The sequence below is a fragment of the Lepisma saccharinum genome, chromosome 12 (genome assembly GCF_977018435.1).
Source record: "Lepisma saccharinum chromosome 12, izLepSacc3.1, whole genome shotgun sequence".
Taxonomy (NCBI): Eukaryota; Metazoa; Arthropoda; class Insecta; order Zygentoma; family Lepismatidae; genus Lepisma; species Lepisma saccharinum.
Window position 1 is genome coordinate 56670182 of NC_139240.1, and position 24152 is coordinate 56694333.

At 39.6% G+C, this 24152-nt stretch overlaps 1 protein-coding gene across 1 annotated transcript in view; it reads left to right on the forward strand.

Moving 5' to 3' along the window:
* The first annotated feature begins 638 nt into the window (after window positions 1–638).
* LOC145996124 (coiled-coil domain-containing protein AGAP005037) overlaps window positions 639–24152 on the forward strand; it is a 1065133-nt gene continuing 1041619 nt past the window's right edge. Inside the window, exon 1 of the mRNA XM_083132404.1 lies at window positions 639–980. Within this exon, the coding sequence (XP_082988530.1) occupies window positions 905–980 (76 nt within the window). The 5' untranslated portion in view covers window positions 639–904. The remainder of the gene's footprint in view (window positions 981–24152) is intronic.

Below are 24152 nucleotides of genomic sequence, written 5' to 3' on the forward strand. Positions count from 1 at the left end.
GAAAGAGATTTCGTCTGCCACTTTTAATTAATCGCGCTGATTAATTTACGATATGTTGAAACTGTTAAAGGGTTCCGAGATAGACAGAAAGATTTTTTGAGAAAATTCGATGCAGTTTCCATGTTAGGATTTAAGTGATTGCTGTGGATGGAAACACTGAAAACGGTCCCTATACATGTTCTATTCCTATTCGTTATATATAGTGACTTAGAACGTGTGTAAAGCCCAAGCGTGATCGCTGTTCTGCCCACAGCCCTGAACAGTTTTGGCGGAAGAGTAGAACAATTACGATTCGCTACCGTTTGCGCATCGCGTGCACCACCTACCGGACAAAGATGGAAGTAGCAAACTCAGCTCCCTGGGAGAGACAGAGAGAGAGGAAAATAAAGAGAAACAGGGCATCGGCACGCCCATACCAGTCCTGACAAAGCCCAATAACCCTTGAAATACACTCCCGGAGTCATAAAGGGACGGTAGGATGGGTTGGTCGGGCGGAGAGGGACGAAAAGGTTGGAGGATCGATGCCAGGGCTTGATAGCGTGTGTGTGTGTGCGTCCCTCCCTCTCGCGTTCCTCGTGCCAGCTTGGATTTCGCCACTCTGGCGTTAGTCGGCTGGGGGCTAGGATGGCAACCAGACGCGCGCCGGCATAGCGTCATTCTTGTGCACAAGGGATCCAAACCTTTGGCTCCGGTCGCTTAGTGACGTGATCTATATCGTCACGCTTGTTGTGATTGGACCTCCCCTTCTTGCTCTCTCTCTTGGGGTGACTGAGACCGTGCGCGCGTGTGTTACAGCACCGAGAGAGAGAGAGAGAGTTTCTCTCTGTGTGTGTGTTTGTGTGCCAGGACGCTGAGGAGAGGGGGAATTGGACGTGTGGGAGATACGAACTAGCGCCGATTCAGCATGAGTCTCAATGTGATGCTGGTCCGTTGGAAAAACAGAGGGAAAACCAAGAAAAAGAGACGCTTTGGACGAGAAGGTAAAGAACCGATTCAGTTTGATTTGTGTACCTTTTTTTGTGTTTTCTTTTCGCTGCTTTTATTGCACTTGGCTGCCACTTCCCAGCACGTTGCATTTTTAAAGAAGCACCCACTTAAAGTGTGTTCCGTTCCCTACCTGAACCACACTCCTTGGGTGTTCATAGCCTTAAATCCCGCGGTCAGTCAACCCTAGAGAGATTTCTTCTTGGTTCAAGGTGTTCTAGGTTCAACTCCATGTTGTTCGAATTGCACTATATGTGCATAATAATGGACTTATATCGAACTTTATTTAACTTTTTGTTTTGGTTTCAGTCCACTTTATGCACATAAATGCTAATCGGGACTAGACCTACAGTTTACATTAATCGATTTTGATTAATTTTACTTCGCATTTCTGCCACTTTTGGCTAATCGAGAAGAGGGGGATGAGTGATGATATAATGAAATTGATGGACACTCACACCCATGCCCAGGACGGGACTCGAACCCGGGATCTCTGGCGTCGTAGCACTCTGTGCTAACCACTCCGCCTCTACCGGGTATCGAACTCAGGACCCCTTAATTGCAAGGCGACGACGTTACCACCACGTCATCAGAGAGTTTTTGTTTTGCCTTTCATTCTCCTAAGCCTTTCCAGTTCATTACTGGGATGGTTCCTTTAATAAACATTGCAAAGCTTTAGTTCTATTTTTATCTCGCGCATAAGTGTCTCGATTTTGCAACCTGATTAGCCTCGGTAGTTCAGTAAGCAACGCCCGCTGGGTGTTCTTTGTGTCTCTTCATCATATCATCACTCATCCTCATCGTCGCGATTAGTCCAAAGTGGCATAAAGCGACGCTAAATCAACAAACAAATAAAATTATTATTTATTGATTTGGGTTATTTACTTTCGCTTTTCTGCTACCTCTGGCTAATCGCCAATATGAGGATGAGTGATGATAATGAGATTGATAGACGCTCACAAAGAACACCTATTCCCACACTGGGATTCGAACTCGGGACCTCTGGCGTCGAATCTTGGAGAACAGCTGTAAACAAGGCAAGCTGCATAATGTATCTTTAAGGCTTCATTTATTATGTTCAATGTAATTTTATTTAGTCAGAAAGACTAAGGAAGAAAGTGAAAAAGAATAAAAATAGTGATATGAGATAGAGAGAAAGGGAGTGAGCAAGAATAGAGTGAGAGGGAAGAAAGGAAGTGGGAAGTAATAGAGAGAAGAGGAAAGAGAGACAGGGATATGAGAGATAATGAAGAGAGGGAGAGTTATAAAGGAGATGAGAAAGAATGAGAGGATGGTGTGAGAAGGAGGAGAAGGAAAGGAAATGGGAGTAATAGACAGTGATATAAGAGAGGGAGGAAGAGAGAAGAATGTGATATAGTGTCTAAGAAAATATAGCTGCAGAAGACAAAGAAGAAAGTACTGAATGAGAATCGCCACGGTGACTGTTCAGTTGTTGACCGGTGATATCCTCTTCCAGGCTTCCTCGTTTGATTCCTATCCTGGCTATGGGTGTTTCGTTGTGAGTATTCTTTCATCAGTTTCGTCCAGTCATCACTTGTCGTGACAGTGTTGCAAAATATGAGGTACAAAATATATCTAATCAAGATACACGTGTCACGTTATGAGCCTCTTTGCATAGATTCTATTTTACAAGTCGGACTTGGTTGCTGAGTGGTCAACGTAGCGTGCTAGGCAGCCAGATGTTCTTGATTCAAATCCTGGTTAAGACAGATAAATTTCTTTCACGTTTCTGTTCATTTCCACCATCGCGATTAATATGGAAAAGCCACGTAAAACAACCAAACAGCAAGAGTGAAAGGATCTCATATCCTTCTTCTTCTTTAACTTCTCTTTCTTACTGCCTTCTTTTACCATCCACTCTTCTTCTCCTTCCCCCCTTTTCCCTTCTACTCAATTGATTATCCATCTCCTTTTCCTCACTTTCTCCTTTCCTCTCTCTTTTCTCTTTCTCTGTTCCTTATCTTTCTCACTTCTACTCTGTTCTCTTTCTTTCTCACTCCCACTCTTATCTTCTTTCTCCTTTCTCTATCTTTCATCTTTCCGCTCTCTCATACTCCTTCTTTTCTTTTCTCTATTATATTTTCATTTTTCTTCCTATTCTTCTCTTTATCCTTTCCCTATCTTTCTTCTTTCCGTCCTTCTGCTCCCTTTTTCGTCTTTTGTCATCTTTAATTTTCCATTTACGTGTCTTTCTTTCTCCCTCTTCGTCTCTTCTCTTTCAGTGTCCTTTCCCTCTCATTCCCCTCTCGACCAGTCTTTCTGTTTTCTTCGCTTTTCTTTTCTCTTCCGCTTTCAATCTACTTTCTTTCTCACTCCCCGTCTCTTTCCTTTTTCTTCCTTGATTCCACTCTCTATCTTTCGAATTTGTTTCTTTCCTTCACCCTTCCACCCTCTCTTTGCCCTTTCCCTGCTTTTTTCTCTCACTCACTCTCCTTCTCCTCCTTATCTTTTCCCTCATTCCTTCTCCCTTCTGCTCTTTCTTGTCTTATTTCTCATTTCAAACCTCTACTCTCTTTCTGAAACTCCTCTTTGCCTTTATTCTTATTTTCTGACAAGAGATAAGAAGATTCTTCGGAAATTTATTACATTCGAAACTCCCAACCGTGCCCCTATCTGCAGTCAGGATCCGGGATTTCCTCCCATGTGTACGAAGGAAGCCATTTTTCCAGTCTGTGTACAGTCTTAGAAAAAAATACCTGGGCCACGGGACGTAGAATTTCGTAACGTCTTAAAGCCTGTTGTTTATGGAACCCAAATAACAAAATATTCGCTTAAGTTTGCCTGGTGATTCTGAGTTCTCGGGAAGGATTGAGCTTTGATAGCATGAGTCACATGACTCGTGCCCCAGCCACAACAAACAGCTGGGTGCTACGATGCCTCCAGAAGAAAATTTCAGGAACTGGATTCTTGACAAGAGCTACTCGTAAGGAAATACTATTCTTTCAAGTGATATTAGAGTCATTGTCAAGAAGGTTCGCTGAAATGATGGTTCTCATCACAGACCACATGCCACACGTTAATTGTTTAAGTCCAGTTCATGCACTGGACCTACAGATTACAATGGGATCCGAACCAAATGCCTCTCTATTTGGTATTGAATTCGGAAGCCTTTCATTACATGGCGAAGACGTTACCACTACGACATCAGAGAGGCAATGGAACCCCTTGAGAAAGAGATAAGCGAAAATTGCTACGTGACAAACCATATTTGCCCGTAAATTTTAAAAATAAGACAATATTTTGTACTGACAGTTTCGAACCGTGGGAGAGGCATATATTTTTTTGTACCATCGTCCATTTCACGAGTTTATAATTCTTCCTCACCGACTCGAGTAACGCGAGTGGTAGAAGAAAAGCGAAGTAAAATAACTGAAACAGAAATAAAAAGAAAAAGCGAAATAAATTTTATTCATAATATTCTGCAGTCACTTGAGTTGTATTCACGGGATGCTATCTTTAAAGAAAGCCGTGGTCTCTTTCTTGTCTTTTTCGCTTTCTTTGTGCTCTTGCTTCCCCCGTCACGATTGGTCTAAAACTAATTAATGCGACGTTAATTAAACAATCCAAACAACGAAACAATGCACAATCAACTGCACAAAACAACATTCCAAATGTTTTCGAATCGGAAAACAATTGAGATGCTGTAAAATGACTTAAGATGCAGTAATAAAGTGGGAATTCGGTACCGTATAGAATTAAATCGGTAGAGATGTTCAATTTGATTGGATGTTTGTTATTTAGATTTGCTATTCTTTCACTTTTGGCAAATAGCGACGATGAAGATGAGTGATGCTATGATGAAATTGATGAAGGGACACTTATCAAGGACACCCACGCCCAAGTCGAGATTCTAACCAGGGACCCATGGCATCGTAGCGCGCTGTGCTAACCACTCCTCCATGGAGTGGACATTATAGCATATTTTGTGTGCTCAATTGGGATCAATCAATGGAATGAATAGGCATATTATATGATTAATAAATTCATATCATAATACCACGTCATATTATTCGGCACGAAGTAACATCAGAGACATTCAATCTTGCATTTTTGCCTTTCAACTAATTCTTTGAATTCAGGTTAATCACAACAATAAGATAAATTATGAAGCAAATTATAGTGAATGTGGGATATTATTACGAATTACCTGACAGAAACAACATTAAGCAGGCTTGGTGGTCAAGCTCATTAAGTGATTGACATTCGATATCGTCGCCAAAGTTCCCGGGTTTGAGTACCGTCCTTGTCAGGGGTGTTTGACTATTTCGTCATCAATTTCATGTAATGGTCACTCGTCCTTATCGTCGCGATCATCGAACAGGGAATAAAAATTATAAAATAAATACGATGGTTGTTGAGTTGGTGTTTTTTAAGTCCACTTTATGCACAGTAAGGCTAATCGGGACTGGACCTACAGTTTCAAGTGGGATCCGAACCACTTGTGCCTCCACCAGGTATCGAAACCGGGACCCCTTGATTACAAGGCGACGACGCTACCACTGCGCCATCGGGGAGGCCCTAATAAATACGATGGAAGAGTACTTATTTCATCTCTCACGAAATCTCCTACAAAACCGGAATATATAAAATACATGTATATTCATTCACATACATTTTCGATTTCTATATTTAACTAATCGAGACCGAGAACGGGAGAGCAATTTTCAATTCGACAAACCGAGAGACGGAGAAACTGTCAAGTCTCGTTTCTTCTTGGCACCTCCTAATCGAGTTGTTCTGTTTGTCATTGGCTTTGTATTGGCAATTATTGTCATTATTCTTCCCCTGCAGGTAAACCATAACGATGAATTATGATGAAATGAAGCAGATAAAAGGGCAAGAACAAGAAAGTCATGCCTGTTCGGGACTCCAACCCAGAACCTTATGTAACGAGATTTGAAATTCTGGAGAAGGCGTCCGTGTTTCGCTTGGTTTTCTCTTTCCTCTACTTCTCTTATATTATCATACATGTATAATAAAAATGGATCTCATACGATATGTTGCGATTCATAATTGTGCTGGTTAGATGCTACAGATGTGAACTCCAACCTGCAATATATTATTCCCTTTTGTTTCGTATCTGGTTGAACATGAAATTTTCTTACACTGTGACAATTTCTTTCTTAGTTTTGGTTTGGTGCACAGATATGCTAATCTGGACTCGACCTTCAGTTTAAAGTGGGATACTAACCACTATGTGCATCCACCGTGTATCAAACCCGGGATCCACTGATTACAAGGCGACGTTATCACTACACCATCGAGGAGACCCCATGACAAAATGTTATTCACTCGATCTCTACCATAATTTATTTCAGCATTTACATTTTCGTTTTCTTCTTCTTTTTTCCTTTTGTTAACTACTCTTATACGACTCTTTTTGCGTCTTCGAATTTCTTCTTGTTTCAGGAAAAAATAATACATGCAGGCTGTATAAAAATCCCCCGTTCAAATAGATAAAACGTTCACTCTCGAGAACTAATTTACATGTTTGTCACTAACGTAACCAGTAGGAAGGAAACTATTGAAATGTTAACTGATATAACTGCAGATGAAACAATACTTACAGCCACTAACGAAATATCTATTCTTGTGTAGCCTCACAGACAACAAGTATATGGTGAGTCATTCACTCTTGCTGACTACGGGCGAAGGTCACAGAACTAAAGGGTGGTGGCAAGCAAGCAGGCTTTTGCTCTACCAAAGACGAGGTCACGTGTTCCAGTTATCAATGGCGTACGAAATAAGGAGGAACACAGCTATCTGCCGTATGTTTTGGTCCCGTCATTGCACGTAGAACCCTTTATCGTCGTGGCCTTGAAGTTCCCTCAGGGCAATCCTACGTAAAGGTTTCTCAGCTAGAAGGATATCTTCCCCATTGAGTGGAGGAAAAGTGGGTGCGTATAGAGGTCCTTCAACTTTCGTATTCTTTTTCATTTCAGAACCCGTGCTGTATCGTCGACTTAATCCAATCTATCCGATGTAGGTTTTAGGTTCTGTTACTGTTCGGTTATTTCACGTTGTCTTCCTGCTTATGTTATTCGCGACGAAGGTTCTGGATTCGATAATCTGGACAATAACGGGATTGTGTTGGTTGCTTGATTTGGTGTCTTAAGTCCACTTTATGTCCTGTTAGGCTAATCGTGAATGAACCTACAGTTTAAAGGGGGATCCGAACCACTATGTTCCTCCACCGAGTATCGAACCCGGGATCCCTTAATTACAAGGCGCCCACGATCCCACTGCTCCATCGGGGATTGTGTTCGAAACGAATGAATCAAATTTGAGTGATATGATATGCAACCATTGGAAGACTATTGAAAGAAAAGCTATGGGAACCTGCCAGTTTTTCTACTGCAGACAGGAAACCATAAACATGGAAGAGAAGCTTATATTCTATGAAACCTGACGCTATGTGCTCGAATACTGGCTAAATATAATCCATAGAGGCATAGCAACGTTAAACAACCTCTTATATGATACATATAGGTTTAAAAAGGTCGAAATACAAAGATTGTGTGCGCTTCACTGATGGCGTAGTGGTAAGGCCTTGTAATCAAGGGGTCTGGGGTACGATACCAGGTGATCGCACATAGTGGTTCGGATCCCACCTTAAACTGTATGCACTTCAGATTAGTCTATCTGTGCCGGTGACTCAGTCGGTAACGCGTCTGACTACCATGCTATAGGCCCCGGGTTCGATTCCCGGCCGGGAACTTTTCTAACGTTGGAAGCGGCCCCAGCGCCCACCCAGCGTCGAATGACATGGGTACCTGGGGGAAACCATGGGGGTAAAGGCGGTCAGGGGCGTGATGCTGATCACATCACCCCCACTCACGAACGAATCAAGAAAGTGTGGGGCGTTACCCCTACACCCCCTATACGCCTTCATGGCGTAGCGCCAAACACAGGTGAGAACTTTACCTTTTTTTTTTTTTGCATAAAGTGGACTTACAACAAAATTTAAACTTGCGATAAAGATTATGATAAGGTATTAAAGAATTGGGTCTAACACATTTTTTTATTGTTTACCAATGACATTGTTAACTAATATTCTTAATTTCAGTTTCAAGATGAAATCGGCTACGAAATAAAAGGAGTGGGTTCATATTTCTGTTACGAAATTCCACTTTTGTAGTAGACCTGTGCCACACTAAGTTGTGACAATAAACAAATCTGAGACACTTTCAAAGTATTAAATTGCTATCTACGTATTTGGGAAAATCTTTCAATATAATACTTTTTTTGGACGCGTCAAATCATAGTATTTAATTCCTGTTTTAGCAGCTTTAAGAAACCTGATTTTTGGGGGGGGGGGGTACAAATGCCCTTTCTGCTCCCGTCAAGTTACGCCTATGACAAACAGGAATTCAAAGTAAAAGACTGTCCCGACTAAATCGGGAGACACGTCTGATAGATTTACAATTGGGAAAACATAATTAAGCGTATATTTGAAAACAACCTATTTTCATATATTGCATGCAGCACTACTTTTTCTGCAATGTGGATCAAGAACTGGGGACGTGGAGAAGCACAACACTCCACGTAACCAATAGTCACGTGACCCTCTTTGCTTTCCTGTCATGTTGACCTTCGCGTGGAACACATTTCTCGGTGTTAAGACAGGCAAAATCACCCGATCATCGAAGGGTGCAATATGTGTTGCCTACCCTCCTGCATTACTTGCTCCTATTAAAGCCTTATGGGGAAGAACTTTTTTCCATGACTGTACATGCCCCAACGTCGTAATCCCTTTATATCGAGAAGGGAATGACATAAACATTGTCGTGTGTGGGGTACGTGAACGAGACACGAACTTGAGGATTAGAGGAGGGTGGTTAACATCGATTTCGCGTTATAAGCACGTTCCCTCCTCCCCCTCTGCCCGTCGTATCATGTTTGGTGCTTGTTTTGACAACGCCCATGCTAGCGTGGCTGTTCCATGTCGTGGTCGGCAAAGCAGTACACGCGCGCTGCACGGTATTGGTGACAGCGAATCGGTCGCAATTTCATTGTTCTTTATCTCTCTCTCTCTCTGCTCTTGGTGTGCGTATTATACGAAACTTTGGTAACATGATGGAGCATTGTATTCAAACTTTATTTCGTTACTGTAGCATGTGCTCACCTTTGATGGAAATTTTCTACACCGCTCTCTTTTTCTGTCCTCCCTCTCTCCTTCTGTCTCCCATTCTCTCCTTGTTGTTTCCCCCTCATTCTCTGTCTCCTCCTCTCTCTGTCTCCTCCTCTCTCTGTCTCCCTCTCTCTTTCTCTATGTCTCCCTCTCTCTTTCTCCCTCTCTCTTTCTCCCTTTCTCTGTCTCCCTTTCTCTTTCTCCATCTCCCTTTCTCTCTGTCTCCCTCTCTCTTTCTCCCTCTCTCTTTCTCCCTGTCTCTGTCTCCCTCTCTTTTTCTCCCCCTCTCTGTCTCCCTCTCTCTGTCTCCCTCTCTCTTTCTCCCTCTGTCTGTCTCCCTCTCTCTTTCTCCGTCTCCCTTTCTCCTTCTCCGTCTCCATTCCTCTCTGTCTCCCTCTCTCTTTCTCCCTCTCTTTTTCTCCGTCTCCCTTCCTCTCTGTCTCCCTCTCTCTTTCTCTCTCTCTCTTTCTCCGTCTCCCTTTCTCTTTCTCCGTCTCCCTTCCTCTCTGTCTCCCTCTCTCTTTCTCTATGTCTCCCTCTCTCTTTCTCCCTCTCTCTTTCTCCCTCCCTGTTTCTCTCTCTCTCTTTCTCCCTTTCTCTTTCTCCATCTCCCTTTCTCTCTGTCTCCCTCTCTTTTTCTCCCTCTCTCTTTCTCCCTCTCTCTGTCTCCCTTTCTCTGTCTCCCTCTCTCTTTCTTCCTCTGTCTGTCTCCCTCTCTCTTTCTCCCTCCCTCTTTCTCCCTCTCTCTTTCTCCCTTTCTCTGTCTCCCTTTCTCTTTCTCCATCTCCCTTTCTCTCTGTCTCCCTCTCTTTTTCTCCCTCTCTCTTTCTCCCTCTCTCTGTCTCCCTCTCTCTTTCTCCCTCTCTCTGTCTCCCTCTCTCTGTCTCCCTCTCTCTTTCTCCCTCTCTCTTTCTCCCTCCCTCTTTCTCCCTCTCTCTTTCTCCCTTTCTCTGTCTCCCTCTCTCTTTCTCTATGTCTCCCTCTCTCTGTCTCCCTCTCTCTTTCTCCCTCCCTCTTTCTCCCTCTCTCTTTCTCCCTTTCTCTGTCTCCCTTTCTCTTTCTCCATCTTCCTTTCTCTCTGTCTCCCTCTCTTTTTCTCCCTCTCTCTGTCTCCCTCTCTCTGTCTCCCTCTGTCGGTCTCCCTCTCTCTTTCTCCGTCTCCCTTCCTCTCTGTCTCCCTCTCTCTTTCTCTCTCTCTCTTTCTCCGTCTCCCTTTCTCTTTCTCCGTCTCCCTTCCTCTCTTTCTCTATGTCTCCCTCTCTCTTTCTCTCTCTCTCTTTCTCCGTCTCCCTTTCTCTTTCTCTGTCTCCCTCTCTCTTTCTCTATGTCTCCCTCTCTCTTTCTCCCTCTCTATTTCTCCCTCTCTATTTCTCCCTCTCTATTTCTCCCTCTCTCTGTCTCCCTCTCTCTCTCTGTCTTCCTTCATCTTTCTCCCTCTCTCTGTCTGCCTCTCTCTTTCTCTGTCTCCTCTCTCTTTCTCTCTTTATCCCACTCTCTCTCTGTCTCTCTCTCTCTCACACCCTCTTTTCTGTGTCTCCCTCCTTCCCCTCTCTCTCTTTCTCTCTCTCCCCCATGCACATATTTACATTTTGTCATGATAATGGAACATTGTAATCAAACTTTGTTTCATTGCTTTAGAATGTGCTCACATATGAGGAAATATTTCTTCCTCTATCTCTATCTCTCTCTCCCCATCTCGCGCTTTCTCTTTTCCTCTTTCTTTCTCTCCCCTTCTATCTCCCTCCATTTTCTTTCTCCCTCTCTATTCCTATTACTCTCTTCCACGTCTTCCTCTATTCTTTTTCAACTCTCTCTTTTTCTGCATCTCTCCCTCTTTCTTATCTCATTCTCTTTATTCTCTTTCTCCCCTCTTACTCTCTCCCTCCGTCCCGTCACATTCTAACAGAGTGCTACGACGCAAGTTGTTCCCAAATCGAATTCCGTCTGGGCATGTGTGCTCTTTTCGAGTGTCTTCATCATATCATCACACATCCTCATCGTCGTGATTGCCAGAAAGTGTCAGGAAACCGAAGTAAAATACAACCAGTTAAACAGAAAGATAGTTGAAATTGAGTGTATTTCACTAATCGTGCCTGCCCACGAGAGTGAAGGTGGAGAGCTGATAAAAAATTTGCACCCTACCAACCTGAACATCAAATTTCGCAAATTGCATACTTTTGAGGAATGAACCCTGTCAATCTCATACGAGGGAACGAGGAAGCTTCACCTTTATGTCAACCATATCAATAATCGAACCGCTGAGAGGCCTGTAATCATGGGAACCGCATTGATTACATCCTCTGCTGCTAACCTCTCCAATTGATTAGCCGCAGGTCATTGGTTCTAATTACAAAGGAAGGTAAATTTCGCGTCGCCCAGAAGATTGAAGTGGTATTTAATTAACACGCGGTGGCGTAGTTGCAACTTACATTTATTTTTGAATTCTTGGGGAGCACCATGACGGGTATCTCTCTACGAACGCTACTTTCCTGCCATCAGTAGTCAGGACTCACCTATACGAGCGCCACTTTCCTATCTTCAGGATTCACCTATACGATGACCACTTTCCTAAAATAACGTTCTGGACACGAATGGAACAAATAACTTTATTTCACTGTGCAGCCTTATACCAGCTCTCTTTATTTTAAGTAATATATTTTGTTTATATTAATTGCATTTTCAGTATTTAGTTTTTGATTTATTTTTATTACCAAATTGTTAGTAAATAAAACTAAACTAAATTTTTAGTTAAATCCCAAATAAATTATAACAAAATTACAAAAGAAAATATTCTTATAAAAGTTAATATCAATAATACAAACAAGATAATAAATAGAAACATAATTTAATAAAAACAGTGGTCTTGTAAATCATATTTTCCAACATTATCTGTGATTTATTTTTATTGCTTTTCCATTAGCTGTAACTTGATTAAGTTCTTGTAGATCAGAAATTCTCTGAAATATGTGTGTAGCAAAGATCCAAAGATTTTCATGAATGATGGCAATCGTGAATCTATGCAACGTGGTTGCATATAATCAGGATAAAAGTGTGGAGTATTTAGGGTCCGAAGCGACATGGCGTCGCATAGAGAAACGTTAAGGAAAATCGTTTGCCTTATTAACCTCTATAACGTCTGTGCGGTGAGACGCATTTATTTTGGTTATGCTATATCTTTCGCGTCTCGAGACGACCCTGCACCCTATACCCATGTACTTTGGAAACGTCTAATGGAAATGAAGTTTTATGAAATCGGTAGGCCGTCTAACTGGCACGCGGGAGACATGGGTTTCATCTCATCCTCATCTTTGCGATTAGCCAAAAGTGGCAGAAAAGCGAGGTCAAATCAATCACTCAATAAAAAAACCCTATATGGCTTCATGCCATGGGCACAGTATAACTTTACCGTACGCGTATTTACAAACCCTATAGTGATGCAGAACCTCCAGCCATATTTGGCTCCTGATTGGCTATCTTCCGGAAGTTAATGCAGTGTTCCTTCAAATTAACGCTAGATGGCAGGGTTCAAGTTGACATTGTAGATTTCAGACATCCATCCCAACAAGATGAGAAACTTCTTTAAACTCAGGTTCATTTTTGAGCACATTTTTAAAGTTATTACATACAAATGGTATTATTTAGCACATGTCAAGTTGTGAAATTTCTCCTATAATGTAGTAATCACTTCACATACGTTACAAGCGCTTTTAGAAATATTTAAAATTAGGGTCTATTATTTTTCGATGGCTTAATATTGATTTTTATCGCCAAGAAAAGATTTATTGTATTTTTAACATTTTCCATATTTTTATATATTTCTTAACATAATTTCGACAATTTGATTACAAACTATGTTACTAGATAATCACGAGTCTAATTTTCTTGTAAACGACCAAAATTAAGAAACGACTGACACGGAACATAAACACTTCCAGCCAATAAGAAAGCATTATATATACCTCTGGTTCTGCAGCACTCCAGGGTTTGTAAATACTCTTACCGTACACACATTTTGTGTCTGCGTGTGAGCGGAGTTTGTGGATTTTGCTAGTCTGGCGCTGCGTATGATTTTTGCAATGTTTCACAACGCTCGTCTACGTTCTTTTGCTGGACTCTTCTCTCGCCTGGGAACGGAGAGCAGCATTGGAAAGTTAGCATTGATCATCAAACTAAATGCAATCCTCAGGGCATCATTTTTTCCCTCTCCCTGCCGTTGCCATGGCGACCGTTTTTTTCCCCCCATTCGTTGATGTCTGTTGCGTACATCGGGTCACTGTAGTTTCGCGATTCTCTTTTATCTTCTCGTCAAACTCCGCAGTAGCGCAAACCGCCTAATGCATCACAAAGTAGCGCATAAATGCAGTTCTGGTTCTTTCGGTTCGAATGCACAAGGAATGTTGAAAGAGTTGGCACACCCTGTATTATAGTATTCTGTTGGTATACCACTGCGGAAACATTTGGTGTGTAATATGAACCCAGCATCAATTTCCAGTTCTTCAGATGGAACTAAGATAAAATTCTACATAGCGACTAGATTAAAACAACGTATCACATATGCCGACGACATCTACTTAACAGCAAGAACAAGATAAATGATTGATTTGGTTGCCACTTTTGGCTAATCGCGAAGATGAGAATGAGTGATATCATGCAAATGGTGAAGGGACACTTACAAATAACGCCCAATCTTATGAAGAAATTCGAGTGAGAAACTCCTGGCATCGTAGCGCGCTGAGATAACCACTCCACCTAAGACGTTAGTGGAAATATTTGAAAACTAAGAAATCAAGATATTGGGTTGAGGAATAATTCATGAGCCTTTCTTTTTTAAAATGTCAAAATGCACGCAGAGATAAAACGCACTGGCAAAATGTTTTATGTTAGTTCAAGTACTTAGGAATAATACTAACAAATGAAAATGATATTAAAGAGGAAATAAAAAGCAGGCTTCATTCAGGAAATGCATGTTACTTCTCTCTTCATAAACTTTTGTCTTCTCGTTTAATATCTAAGAAACTAAAAGTTAAAATAGACAAAACAGTAATTTTGTCTGTATTATTATATGGATGCGAAACTTGGTCCCTTACATTGAAAGAGGAACATAAATTGAGAGTATTTGAAGATAAGATCCTTAGGAAAATATTTGGACCTGAAAGGGATGAGGAGACAGGTGAGTGGATAAGGTTGTCTATATATTATTAGAATAATTAAATCAAGAAGACTTAGGTGGGCAGGCCATTAGGCACGAATGGGAGAGGAAAGAGGAATTTACAGGATTCTTGTTGGGAAACCTGATGATAAGAGACCCGTAGGAAGGCCAATTCGAAGATGGAGGGATCACGTTGAGATGGGCCTAAAGGAAATCGGTAGGGATGGAAAAGAGTATATAGATCTTGCTCAGGATAGGGGAGAAATGGAAGGCCTGTGTTGCTGCAGTCATGAACCTTCGGGTTTAAGAAGGCTAGAGAGTTAGTTAGTTAGTTGAAAGATAATTGTTTGCTCTACAAGATAGTGTGTTCTGATTTTTTAATGTTATTGATTTTGCGTATTTTCAGATCATCAAAATGGAATGTCAAAAACGGAGCATTTTCGACACCATTTGGTTTTTGCATTTATTCGAGGTGTTAAGGCCGCCGAAGCTGCTCGAGAGATTTGTGTTGTGTATGGAGAAGGAGCAATGCCTCAAAGGACCATCCGCCTTTGGTTTACGCGCTTCAAAAAGGACAATGCGGCAAAGAAAACGCTGTTGTGTGACCATGTGTTACGCGATGTCGAGCGAGCAAGCTGGCGGCGATTGTGGAGCGTTGATTTTTGTTGTTGTGGCACCCAAGCGCCGGGTTTCAGAACCTTGCTCATTGAGTGTAGATGGTTCACCACAGTTTTTTGATCACAATCCATCTGCTCCGCCAGTTCTCTGGTCGTTTGACGTGGATTTTCGTGCAGAAGGTGGTTCGAAACATCTTCATCGAACTCAATTGGTCGACCGGGCAGCACCTCGAATAAATGGTGTCGAAAATTCTCCGTTGACATTCCATTTTGATGATCTGAAAATACGCAAAAATTAATAACATTAGAAAATCATAAACACACTCTCTTGTAGAGCAACAATTCTCTTTCAACTAACATAAAACATTTTGCCAATGTGTTTTATTTCTGCGTGCATTTTGACATTACATTTGAAAAAGAACGCTCATGAATTATTCCTCAAATACAAATACGTATCATAATTAACACAGAGAATACTAAATATCTTAGATGTTTAAAAAGTAAAAGTAAATGAGAAAAACTAATGGTACCAGTTAGATATAGTGAAAACACATCTAACTCGTTTATTTCCGAATTATTTACATTTGTACTTACCTTATATGCATAGCGGAACATTTTTCCACTTGGGATTATGTTTTTTTTCACTGCAAAAAGCGTAATTTTTCACATTACAAGTATTTATTGGTCGTTGCTATTTGGCGGGCAAATCTTGACTCACGTTATCTATCGTCAGCTGATATGCAGTGTCGTCAGCTGATATGCAGTGTTTCCAAACTTATGAACCGAAAATGCCGCACAAACTATTCACAAAAGGTTTTTAAGCGAAAATTGATCCACAAACCATTCGCGAAAGGTTAGGTTAGGTTCGGCAAACATAGAATATTAAATTAAAAAAAAAAAACTGCTCACACGTCATCTGGTAAAACTACCGCGTGGTTGCTACACTGACAGGGGGTTACATATTCGAACGCACGGAACATTTGATTCACGTAGTCGACGGTAATGGTGGCACGAGCTATCGTGCAACGGAGTTACATTTATGTCGAAAATTACATTATTTAGCGGCCGAATAAGTTTCACGAATGGAAAAATCAATATTCCCAGCTTCCAAAAGTCCACACGAACTCAATTCCGTAAGTACTTTCCCGTCATTTCTCCTGTAAATTTGAAGAAATGTGTTTTCACTATATCTAACTGTTACCAAACTAATGATTAAAGAAATTGAGAGCCTTTGAATATCTTGGATGAGCACTAAACAGAAACTACACAGTTGAAGAAGAAATTAAAGAGAGAAATATTAAGGACAATACAGCACTTTTCGCTAATGTAGCTTTATTCAAAAGCAAATTAATATATAAGGATAAAATCGTCCGTCATCGTAGATTTAAAGAGAATGTACTGTATCTGAATGAGGCTTGATTGATTTCGTCTTACTTGTTTGTAATTGTCCATTCATCCACTTCATCCGGATTATCCAAAAGGAGCACAAATGCGACGTTATGTAAACTAAATCACACAAATGAACCTACCCTTTCCAAAAGAGCCAACATGGATCAAAATATTGATAACTAACTAACTAACTCTCTAGCCTTCTTAAACCCGAAGGTTCATGGCTGCAGCAACACAGGCCTTCCATGTTTCCCTATTTTGAGCAAGTTCTATATACTCTTTTCCATCCCTACCGATTTCCCTTAGGTCCATCTCAACGTTGTCCCTCCATCTTCGTCTTGGCCTTCCTACAGGTCTCTTACCATCAGGTTTCCCAACAAGAATCCTGTAAACTCCTCGTTCCTCTCCCATTCGTGCCACATGGCCTGCCCACCTAAGTCTTCTTGATTTAATTATTCTAATAATATCTGGACATGAATACAAATTATGTAGTTCTAAATTATGTAACCTTCTCCACTCACCTGTCTCCTCATCCCTTTTAGGTCCAAATATTTTCCTAAGGATCTTATTTTCAAATACTCTCAATTTATGTTCCTCTTTCAATGTAAGGGACCAAGTTTCACATGCATATAATACTACAGGCAAAATTACTGTTTTGTATATTTTAACTTTCAGTTTCTTAGGTATTAAACGAGAAGACAAAAGTTTATGAAGAGAGAAGTAACATGCATTTCCTGAATTAAGCCTACTTTTTATTTCCTCTTTAATATAATTTTCATTTGTTAATATTACTCCTAAGTATTTGAATTTGGAAACTGGTTCAAACGAGTTGTTATCAATAATTAGATTTTGATTATTACCTAACACTTGGTTTCGGCCTGTAAGCATATATTTAGTTTTCTCTTTGTTAACTTCCAAACCTATCTCTTTAGCAGTTTTGAAAAATATTTTAGCATTATTCTTAATTGTATTCACATCATCCCCCAGTAAGTCTACATCATCTGCATATGCTAACAACTGAGTCACACCATTTAATTTTAGTCCTTCTTTAGTTTCTTTTACCTTCCTAACAGCATATTCTAAGGCAAAATTAAAGAGCAATGGAGATAATGCATCTCCTTGTTTTAACCCATCATGAATTGTAAATTTGTCAGACATATTAATACCCACACGAATTTTACTTTCTGTTTCACTGGTGCATACTTTTATCATACTAACAAGCTTCTTAGGTATTCCAAACTCAACTAATATATTATATAGTTTATCTCTTTTGACTGAATCATATGCTTTTTTGAAATCAATGAATAGCTGATGGACATTCTGATTATATTCCCACTTTTTTTCAAGTGTCTGTCTGATGTGAAAAATTTGATCTGTAGTTGATCTGTTACGTTTAAATCCACATTGATAATCACCTATAATTTCATTAGCATATGGGGTTAGTCTTGTTAAAAGAATGTTAGATAATATTTTATATGTTGTTGAGAGTAGAGAAATTCCACGGTAATTATTGCAGTTCATTTTATCACCTTTTTTAAACACAGGAACAATTATGGATTCTTTCCACTGTTGAGGGATTTCTTCTTTATTCCATATTAAACAGATTAATTTATGAATTTGATACATTAATGAATTTCCACCATATTTAATTAACTCAGCTGGTATTAAATCAATGCCAGGTGCTTTGTTATTCTTTAGCCTTTTAATAGCATCTTTAACTTCAGTCAAGTTGGGTTCTGGAACTAAAGGTTCTGCTGTGTGTACTTCATTCACTTCTGATTTATCTCCTACATGGACATTTAAAAGGTCATTAAAGTAGTTCTTCCATCTATTTAGAATATCACTTGGGTCAGCTAGAAAATCACCGTCTTTATCTTTTATCAAGTTTACTTTAGGTTGCCACCCCTTTCTAAATTCATTTACACCTTTATATAAATCTCTGATATTTTTATTTTTGCTGTTTGTTTCAATTTCGTTAATTTTGCTTTTCAAGTAATCTCTTTTTTTACTTCTAAACGTGCGGTTAACTTCTCGCTTTATTCTATTATAATTGTTTAGATTTGTATCATCAGAGTTATTTAACCACCTAAGTCTAGCCTGATTTCTTATTTCTATTAGATTATGACATTCATTATCAAACCATGGCTTACTTTTTCTCGGTTTATGGTATCCTATACTTTCTTTAGCTGCTGATTCTATTGCATTACGTATGTGCTCCCAATTCTTATTTACGTCTGTTTCATTTATATTTTCATCATCATTTAAATCCTGCAAAACATCAAATCTATTTGACAGTTTAATTTGGTAATCTTTCTTAATTCTTTCATCAGTAAACTTTCCTGTATCAAATTTTAGAACTTTTAGATTTTGTTGCTTATGATTTATCACTGAGAGTCTTTCTCTTAATTTAGCAATTACTAAATAATGGTCACTGGCACAGTCAGCACCTCTATGTGTACGAACGTCAATTATACTAGTATGCCTTCTCTTATCAATGAGAATATGATCTATCTGATTGTGAGTTTTACCATCTGGAGAAGACCAGGTATATTTATGGATATCTTTATGTTTAAAAGTGGTACTTTTCACAATTAAATTCTTTGAGGTTGCAAAAGTAATCAATCTTATACCATTATCATTACTTAATTCATGAAGACTTTCTTTACCAATCGTGGGTTTAAATGTCTCTTCTTTGCCAATTTGTGCATTACAGTCACCTAACAGAATTTTCATATCATACTGAGAAAATTTATCAAAGACCTGTTCTAACTCTGCATAAAAATCATCTTTAGTATTATCATCTTTATCTTCCGTTGGTGCATGTATGTTTATTAAAATAATTTTACACCACCTACCCTGTAAAACTGCATATGATATCCTATCATTAATAAATTCTACTGTTTTAAGAGCCGATATAATTCTATTATTTATGAAAAAGCCTGTTCCAAAATTATGATTTTCAGTACCACCATAGAAAAAAGTATAATTTTTAGTTTTACAATTCCCTTCTCCTGGCCACCTAACTTCCTGGACAGCTACTACATCTAATTTATACTTAACTATCTCATTAACTGTACACTGAAATGCCCCAGGCCGGTAAAGGCTCAGAACATTCCAGGTGCCTAATTTAATATCCTTCTTCCTAACGTAGATCTTATCCTTAGTCCAGAGACCTCCCAAAGTAGTCCCCACCCGGAGATCCGAACGGGGGACTATTTTACCTCCGGAATATTTTACCTTGGGAACATCCATGGCCTTATATTGTTGTTTCTTGACATGTGTTTTTACAGTGCAGAGTTGTCAGCTCTACGCCTAACCCCCAATATGAATGGAGGAACTACTACACAAGACGAACACAAACACATTAAACAGCACAACTACTACACAAGACACACACAAACACATCACAACTACAACAAAATATAAACACAAACACACCACAACTACTACACAAGACAAACACAAACAAATTAGACAGCACAACTACTACGCAAGACAAAACCAACATACTAGACAGCACAACTACTACACATACATACTAGACAGCACAACTACTACACATACATACTAGACAGCACAACTACAACACAAGACACATACATACACACCACCGATACTACACAAGACAAACAGAAACACATTATACAGCATAACTACTACACAAAATAAACACAAACACACTAGGCACTACAACTACTACACAAGACAAACCCAAAAACACTACACAGCACAACTACTGCACAAGACACACAAACACATAACAACCACTACACAAGATTATATATACACACATACACACACATACATACATACTAATCATTAAAGGAATACTTCAATACCATCCCGAAGTATGATAATTAATATTTACCCCTCAAAGTAATGAAACACTTTCCCTCTCTGAAACTCGCATAGAAATGATAGCGGCCGTTTGCTTCGGCCAAGCCCGAACGAACATAACCGAAGGGGCACCGAGCATAACCGATCCTCCCACATGACGTCACGCGTTCGTGCATGATCGGCAATTTTCGGATGGCGCTACCTTATAGTATATTAAGTTACCTTGGGTCTCAGCATTGTGAGTTCTGATGGAGTGGAAAGTAACTGGCTTTGATTCGAAGTTCCAGAAGTCGTGTGTAGTGTTAGTGAAGAAAAAAATGCCTCGTACCTGCGTAAATATCCCCAATTCGTTTTGTTATATACGTATGTGGAGAGTTGACATTTAAGTCACAAAAGCTACGAATTACCCCTCTTGTAAAGAAGTGCTATGAACTTTATTTTGGGTGTAAAGTTGCGGACCAGGACAAAACATGGGCCCCCACATATGCTGTTTGACCTGTGTTACACTTCTGACAAGCTGGTTAAAAGGATCACGTCACATGTCGTTTGCTGTTGGAGGGAACCAACAGATCACACAACAGACTGTTATTCTAGGGAAAGGAACTTTAGGTAAATAAATGTTTTTTCTGCGATAAGATACAGACCCTCATTTTTGCCAAAATTCTGATCATAGCCTTATATGTCAACACAGCAAATTTTATTTTACATAAAAACACATATTTTCCAGTTTTCCGTATGTAAATACATATTTTGCGAATTTTCATTTTAAATACATAAAATCGCTCATTGACTTCATCTACCTCGAAATCCTCGAAGGAAAAATGTTTATACTCTGCACCTCTTTCATATCGAGAGTGCTAGGTTTGTTTTGTCTTTGAACACCCTCGCTGGCAGACTTCTTGTACCTCGCCTACGATCCTATTGGGAGAAAATAGCTGTAAGTACCTGGGGCTGGCTACACGTAACAATAGCAAGGCTTTTTAATGAAGCAATGCAGCTATTGTGGCCGGAAGGCATAAAATTTGACAATGTTCTTCTCCTCGTGACAGATGCTGCAGCTTACATGAAAAAAGCTGCTGTAGGCCTTGCCGTTAGCTACCCCAAAATGGTGCACGTTAAATGTGTGGCTCATGCGTTGCATAGAATATGTGAAAAGATAAGAGCTCTTTATCCGAATGTCGATAAACTGGTTTCAAATGGGAAGAAAGTTTTTATCAAGTCGCCTAGAAGAATAGACATTTTTAAACAAAAATGTCCTGAGGTTCCCCTTCCTCCTACACCTGTAGTTACGCGATGGGGCACTTGGTTGGATGCAGATGTTATGGCCAGAACTTTGAAAATATTGTATCTGTTGTAAATGATATCGACAAAGAAGAATTCTGCAAGAACTGTTGATGGAGCCCTCCTTAAAAGTCGAATTGGCATACATCTCAACAAAACCTGTCCATTCTCTCTAATTCCATATGAAAGCTTGAATCGTCCGCGAACACTTTGGCAGCTTCCATTGGTAAAGTCCGTATAGTAGAAACGAAACTGCAAGAACTCACTGGATCTAAATGTCTAAATGTACAGAATTTTTTGGGAAAAACCAAGGTTTTCAAACTTTGTGCCAAATTGCATGTGCTTTGGAAAGTGAAGTAGAGGAAGACGAAGATTTGGAAAACTTAAGCGTTAGTGACATTTCGTGATTCAAATATGCAAGAATTGTTTCTTGTGACGTGGAGCGATGTTTCTCACAATATAAGATGCTTTTTAGAGATAATCGTCACAGATTTACAATGGAGAATTTGGAAAAAACTATGCTGATCCACTGCAACTCTTCCAAAAAATAGCTCGCTAAGAGGTAATCATTTAGAAACTAATTTCAGGTGTTTAAAATGCATGTTATAGTTTGTTTTTGTTACCAAATGTTTTTATTTTTGTCACATATTTTCCTGTTTTTATCACATATTTTCAACATTTATGACACATATTGATAATGAAAATTATTTTCAAGAAGTCAATATATTCAGGAGTGATACGCAGATAAAAAACTAGATTTATATACAGTTTCTGACAACGGCAGTATAAATGGCGATCTTTTTGTTTAAATGTTTTTATTTATATTTTCTTGTACCAGCTTTGATAGTTTATCCTAACTTTGCAAAAGTGTATGTAAAACATACGATGCTGATGTTTTTAACCCCATCTGTGATTAGTCACCTAGTTTTTGCGATAGCGACGCTTCATTCCAGCTTCATCCAGTATCATGAGAATTTTAGGTAGCTAATTGAATATGCAGAAATACATTCATCTCTAGAAGGCCATGCTGTGGACATGGAGGTATTGCCTGCATGCAAACTCAATCACGGTGAAGTTATAAATTATAATCCGAACTAACCTCGTGGATCAAATACCAGAGGTCAGCACGAATCGATCCTAGTGTAACTTAAATGAACGACCGAATATCGGCTACTCTTACCTCCGCTACTTAATCCCAAATTGAACCTTATTATGTACCTTTAACTTCCTTCTTAATTGTGGACGAGTACATAAGTACAACATGAATTGTAGTAATGTATTGCGTGATAACTATTTTTTGTTGGTTGTAAAGATTCAACTGTGTATTGCAAGTATAAGGGCATTTATTTCGTTACATAGTTTTCTTGTTCATTCTTCTAATCAGTTGATTGTGTATTTCACGTGTAAACGCATTTCATGATAAATGTTCCTGTTGCTTGAACATTCTTCTAAACAGTTGATTGTGTATTTCAAGTGTAAACGAGTTTCACGATAAATGTTCTTGTTGCTTGAACATTCTTCTAAACAGTTGATTGTGTATTTCACGTGTAAACGCATTTCATGATAAATATTCCTGTTGCTTGAACATTCTTCTAATCAGTTGATTGTGTATTTCACGTGGAAACGCATTTCATGATAAATGTTCCTGTTGCTTGAATATTCTTCTAAACAGTTGATTGTGTATTTGAGGTATAAAGGAAATTCCATGATAGTATTCCTGTTGCTTGAACGTTCTTCTAAACACTTGACTGTATATTTGAGGTATAAAGGAAATTTCATTATAAATATTCCTGTTGCTTGAACTGGGGAGGCGCGGGCAAGGACAGGCCGTAGTGCGGGCGCAAAAAACAAGGGGGGGGCATTATCCCCCCACACACCTCTAATCGCCGCCACTGGGTTTTATTATCTTGATTTTCCTTTTCATCCAACATCGTCATTCCATGTAATTATGTCTGTGAAATGTTGTCTAGGAAACGTCACCTGAACCCTGTGTGATTATTGGAAGCTCGCTACGATCTTCTTTGTCCAAATAACCCTTTCTCTTCAAGCAGTTATTTCGACAGGTCCCACATGCCTCTTAAAACATTATCTCAACGTGCTCTTTATAACTGCAATAATTCTCCTCTCGCAGGCCTTCCTCCCTTAAAAACATTACCTGAAGGGAGTTATCGTCACCCAACTCTGATAATGGCATTAGGTGTTCGTAGACCTTAATGACGCTGCAACATCATTCCCTAGAGCAATTATATTCATAATGACACTAAATTACCCATTCTGCATTTGTGTCCGAAACTACTGCAGTATTGGCTTGTCCCAAGCGTTGCATGATCCGACCATTGTAGAGGAGGTCACGTTAGAGTAATAAACCGCCCGTAATCACGCAGTCTGATGATTATTTTATTGATGCCTCACGGTCATAAATTCTGCTTTGTCCACGGCCTGTGGTGTATGGTAGTCCTTTCCTTTGTTGCAGGATTATAATATTAAAAGGTGAAATGCTGTTTCAGTAGAATGACCTGCCTGACCCCCTCCTAGAAAGATGAAACTTGGTTGGCAATACTGTGATACTAGAAATCTATGGCTTGTTTCATTCTTGTTGAATGTTAACATGTTTCAATGAAGAACATTACAACTAACGAATCCTGAATTCTAGAATCTGGAAACAAATCCAAGGATTCCAGAATCTGGTAATTAACCAAAGGATTTCAGAATCTGGTAACTAACCAAGAGATTCAAGAATCGG